The 4,106-nt window shown below is 32.1% G+C and overlaps 2 protein-coding genes across 2 annotated transcripts in view; both read right to left on the bottom strand.

Moving 5' to 3' along the window:
• Window positions 1–621: 621 nt before the first annotated feature.
• HELRODRAFT_172738 (hypothetical protein) lies at window positions 622–1,755 on the bottom strand (the record flags this gene model as incomplete). Its single annotated transcript, XM_009019393.1, has 3 exons — window positions 622–1,079; window positions 1,286–1,395; window positions 1,667–1,755. 3 exons carry the CDS (start codon window positions 1,753–1,755, stop codon window positions 622–624), a joined length of 657 nt encoding a protein of 218 aa, XP_009017641.1.
• A 1,096-nt stretch (window positions 1,756–2,851) lies between these two features.
• The window catches only part of HELRODRAFT_172739 (hypothetical protein), a gene marked incomplete at both ends in the record, with an annotated part of 2,406 nt that continues 1,151 nt past the window's right edge, over window positions 2,852–4,106 (bottom strand). The window contains one exon of the mRNA XM_009019394.1: window positions 2,852–3,060. Within this exon, the coding sequence (XP_009017642.1) occupies window positions 2,852–3,060 (209 nt within the window). The remainder of the gene's footprint in view (window positions 3,061–4,106) is intronic.

Raw genomic sequence — 4,106 nt, forward strand, 5'->3', positions numbered from 1 at the left:
CGAATTAGTCTGAAGGACCACATCAAATATACCGAAATCCTGCGTCGTGCTGGTTTAGATGATATAAAGGACGAATGCCGGCAACACCGTCTGCGGTGGTTTGGTCATGTCAAACGAAGTGGAAACAGTGCCATAACTTCTCTTGCAGATGTTGAAGTACCTGGCACACGTCCCAAAGACCGCCCAAAAAAGTCCTGGTAGCAAACAATTGAGCAAGACATAAAAGCTCTAAATTTAAATGAATGGATACAACTGATCGTCTAATTTGGCGCAAAAAAGTGATGGCATACAAAACAACGTCCTACCTCGGGGGAACCGGGTTTTTGGATTCTAAACGAAGATTGATTGATTGATTAAATTGATAATAGGTAATGCATTAAAAAATTTTTAGATATCTTGAGTATTTTAATTGTTCTAACATAATTCGAACACGCTGATTTCAAATATGTACGTGAAATATTTCTATCATGTCAGAATTTTTCACAAATTCAATTTTAACATTTTTATTTTTTACCTATTTTTCTATCTTCCCTATTATTTACAAAATAATTTGTTCAAAATAATAATTATTTAATTTTCTTACAAAAAATTAATAAAATGTAATGTACATAAAATTTCAAATTAAGGACATAAACTTCTTCTTGATTTTCTTCCATATTCTTTAGCCGTCAAATTCTCCCTTTTCAGCATCCAACAATATTCCGTCATGGTGTTAACATTCCATTTGCAAGTGATCTTTATCTGTCCTGCTATCCAACTCACATAAAAAACATGAAAGTTTAGTATAACCTCCTCGCCTCTCAAAATAATTCCAATTATTATTTTGATATCACCACTTATCAACCACTTATGCTTACACTTATGCTTTTCATGAAACACCCCCATGTTGTCATTAGTTTCTTTCAATTGAATAAAATATGCAATTGGCACAGATGCATAAATATTTCCAGTATGCAAAAGAACTGCTTTGAAACATCGTTTGGAAGAGTCAATAAAATTTTTCCGTTTATTGGCATCATACATAACTCCCAACTCAGTTATCAATCCAGGTATATTTGAACAATATACAAGGGAATCAACTTTTCAAAAAAGATTAATAAATTTTGCTTCACGATTTCTATATCATGAAAAAGTTGTAAATTCTTAACCTTTAAACGTGACTCCCAGTAATTCTGATGAAATTTTTGATAAATTGAAATTTCAAAGTCAACCTGAAAAAATGCTCCTCTAGAATCTGAATTGCTAAGTAAAAAATTGTCTATCAGTTTCACCAACATCGTCATACTTGATTCATCATTTGGTAAAACTTTTGCTATGACAATTGGTATCCGAACAGGAATGTCATCTTCATGAGGTACTGGTCTCAGTACCTCATGAAGGTACTGATTGCAAATGCTGAAGGCAAATTAGGATGTGATAAATCTTTTTTATTCTTGTTGTTAAAACCTTTGCTGTTTAGCATGCTGAAAAAACAATCTTTTAAATGATTTTTTGGTCACGCCAAATCATTTGAATTCCAAAATTTAAAGAAGTTTTCAAACCTCTGCTCCAACTTCTTAGTTCTTCTACACATGTCCTGCGTAGGTGCTCATGGTTTATCTTGGTCACCTAATTTTATTTTGAAATATGCATGATAAATTTTTTCACAAATCCATTAGATCCTTACTTCTGAGGCACGTTTCTTCCACAAATATGACAAAATGAATTTGTAGAATTCAAACATCTTTTGAAACTCGAAAAAGTAGCCATAGCCATGTTAAATCAAATGAATTAAAATGAACAGAAATTTCAATACAAATAAATTATGAATTTATTTTAATAAATGGACAGGCCTAGATTTTGATTATATAAGTAATTTCATATACTTATGTGTATCTGTGTTTATGTAACATTGTCCATGTGAGTAATGAATCTATATACAGATACATGCACATAAATACTAGATAATAATATCATTGAAATATCAGACGTTATCTGGATTATGTAATGTATTTTAGTTATATGATGTTTTAAACCATTTATTTGGAATTAAGAAAAAACTGTACGTGATAGAAAAATATTTTCACATATTTGAATTCAGTGCATTGAAATCTATTTGAAACAAGTTTCATTTTTGAAACATCTGACCCAGGGCCGGAACTAGGGTATTTTCCAGGGGGGGGGGCAAAAATCAGTGTGCCGCCCCCCCCCCTCACGACGTTATTATGCTACTACCGTAAGGTGTATAAATGCATTTTTTTAAATTACATATTACACATTTCTTAATAAAATGTTTTATTTATGGACATATCAATATACATGTTAACACAGATACTTGACATAGAAAAAAACAACTATATTATAGTTATAAAACGTGAAAAATTGAAAAACTTTGTATTACAAACAATGTCATTTGTCAACTTATCAAGTAATTGTTTCGTATATTATATTATATTATATTAGAAACAAATCTTTTTAGCTTTTTTAGCTGCAAATGTATTGATTATATCATCAAAATTGATAAGAGATGCTCGTTTGTGTTCAATTGAAATTATGCTTAAATTGGAAAGTCTCCCCTGTCCCATTGTACTTCTCATGTAGTTTTTGATGATTTTGAGTTTACTGAAACTTCGTTCTCCAGATGACACTGTGACAGGCAACGTGAGAAAGATTCTCAATGCAGTAGTGATGTTAGGGTAGCCTTCTTCTAATTTATTTTTATAAATGAGACTTAGCATTTCTTTTGATGTGGCTTTTTTTAAACTTTTGTCAACTGTCAAAGCGTGATGCTTAAAACTTTCTATTTCAAACATGAATTCATCAATGTTGAGATCAGCTGAGTATATATTTGCCAAATTTTCGGCTTTAATTTTTAGATCTGCATTTCTTCAATTTTAACACCACTCAAAAACCCAAACATACTGTTTACATTATTCAAAGATTCAAATCTGACACTAAGTTCTGTAATCACTCTGTCAATGATTTCTAACATAGTCACTTGGTACATATTTTCAACACTTGTCAGAGCTTCATCATTGCACAATTCATCAGCCATTTTTCTTTTCATTCTTGGTCTCTTTTCTGAAAATGCAGATGTTAGATTATTTATTTTTGCTAACAATTTACCCTCAGCAATGGCCTCAGCTGGTGCAGACTCTCTGCAAGACTTTATAAGTGTCAAAAGACCTTTGAGGTTTCGGGCAGCCAAATCAACTGTTAAATCTTTTTTTTGTAAAAATTCGTTTACTTGGTTAATCTTTTCTAACAATGCATGCCAAAATCTAACCATCACGATAAATTCAAGTTTTTGAATATTTCATTCACAGTTTGAGGAGTTGAGAAATCATAGTTTTTAAGATCTTCTAGAGTCTGTAGAACTTTACTATAATGTTTATATACAGCTTCGACTGCATCTAATCTTGCAGACCATCTTGTTTTGTTTTCAGGTTTTAATGTTATCGGCGCATTTTCTTTGAGAACTTCCCAACGTGAAGTTGAAAGTGCAAAAAAAGAATACAGGCTGTTCAAAGTTCCAAAAAAATTCTGAGCCTGGACAGTAGCACTAGCTGCATCAGCACCAACCAAATTGAGAGAGTGTGCAGCACATGGAACAAAATATGCCAGATGGTTTTTCTGCAATAATCTGGACTGGACTCCTTTATATTTTCCAGCCATATTTGCTCCATTGTCATAGGATTGCCCCCTACAATTCTCCAGGTTAAGTCCATCTGCATCTAATTTTTTCAAAATTTCTTGACTGAGACCTTCACCTGTTTTGACACTAACTTTAAAAAAATCAATAAAACATTCTTCTATTTCAGTTGTATCTTTTTTGACGCAACGAACTACTTGTGTCATTTTTCGCTGTGACTGATATCCGGAGTGCAGTCAAATATTAAGGAAAAATATTTTGCATCCAAAATGTCTTGTATTATTCCTTGCTTTATGTTATTAGCAATAATTTCTAAAACCATTTATTTGGAATTAAGAAAAAACTGTACGTGATAGAAAAATATTTTCACATATTTGAATTCAGTGCATTGAAATCTATTTGAAACAAGTTTCATTTTTGAAACATCTGACCCAGGGCCGGAACTAGGGTATTTTCCAGGGGGGGGGGGGGCAAA

This window comes from Helobdella robusta (assembly GCF_000326865.2).
Source record: "Helobdella robusta unplaced genomic scaffold HELROscaffold_24, whole genome shotgun sequence".
Taxonomy (NCBI): Eukaryota; Metazoa; Annelida; class Clitellata; order Rhynchobdellida; family Glossiphoniidae; genus Helobdella; species Helobdella robusta.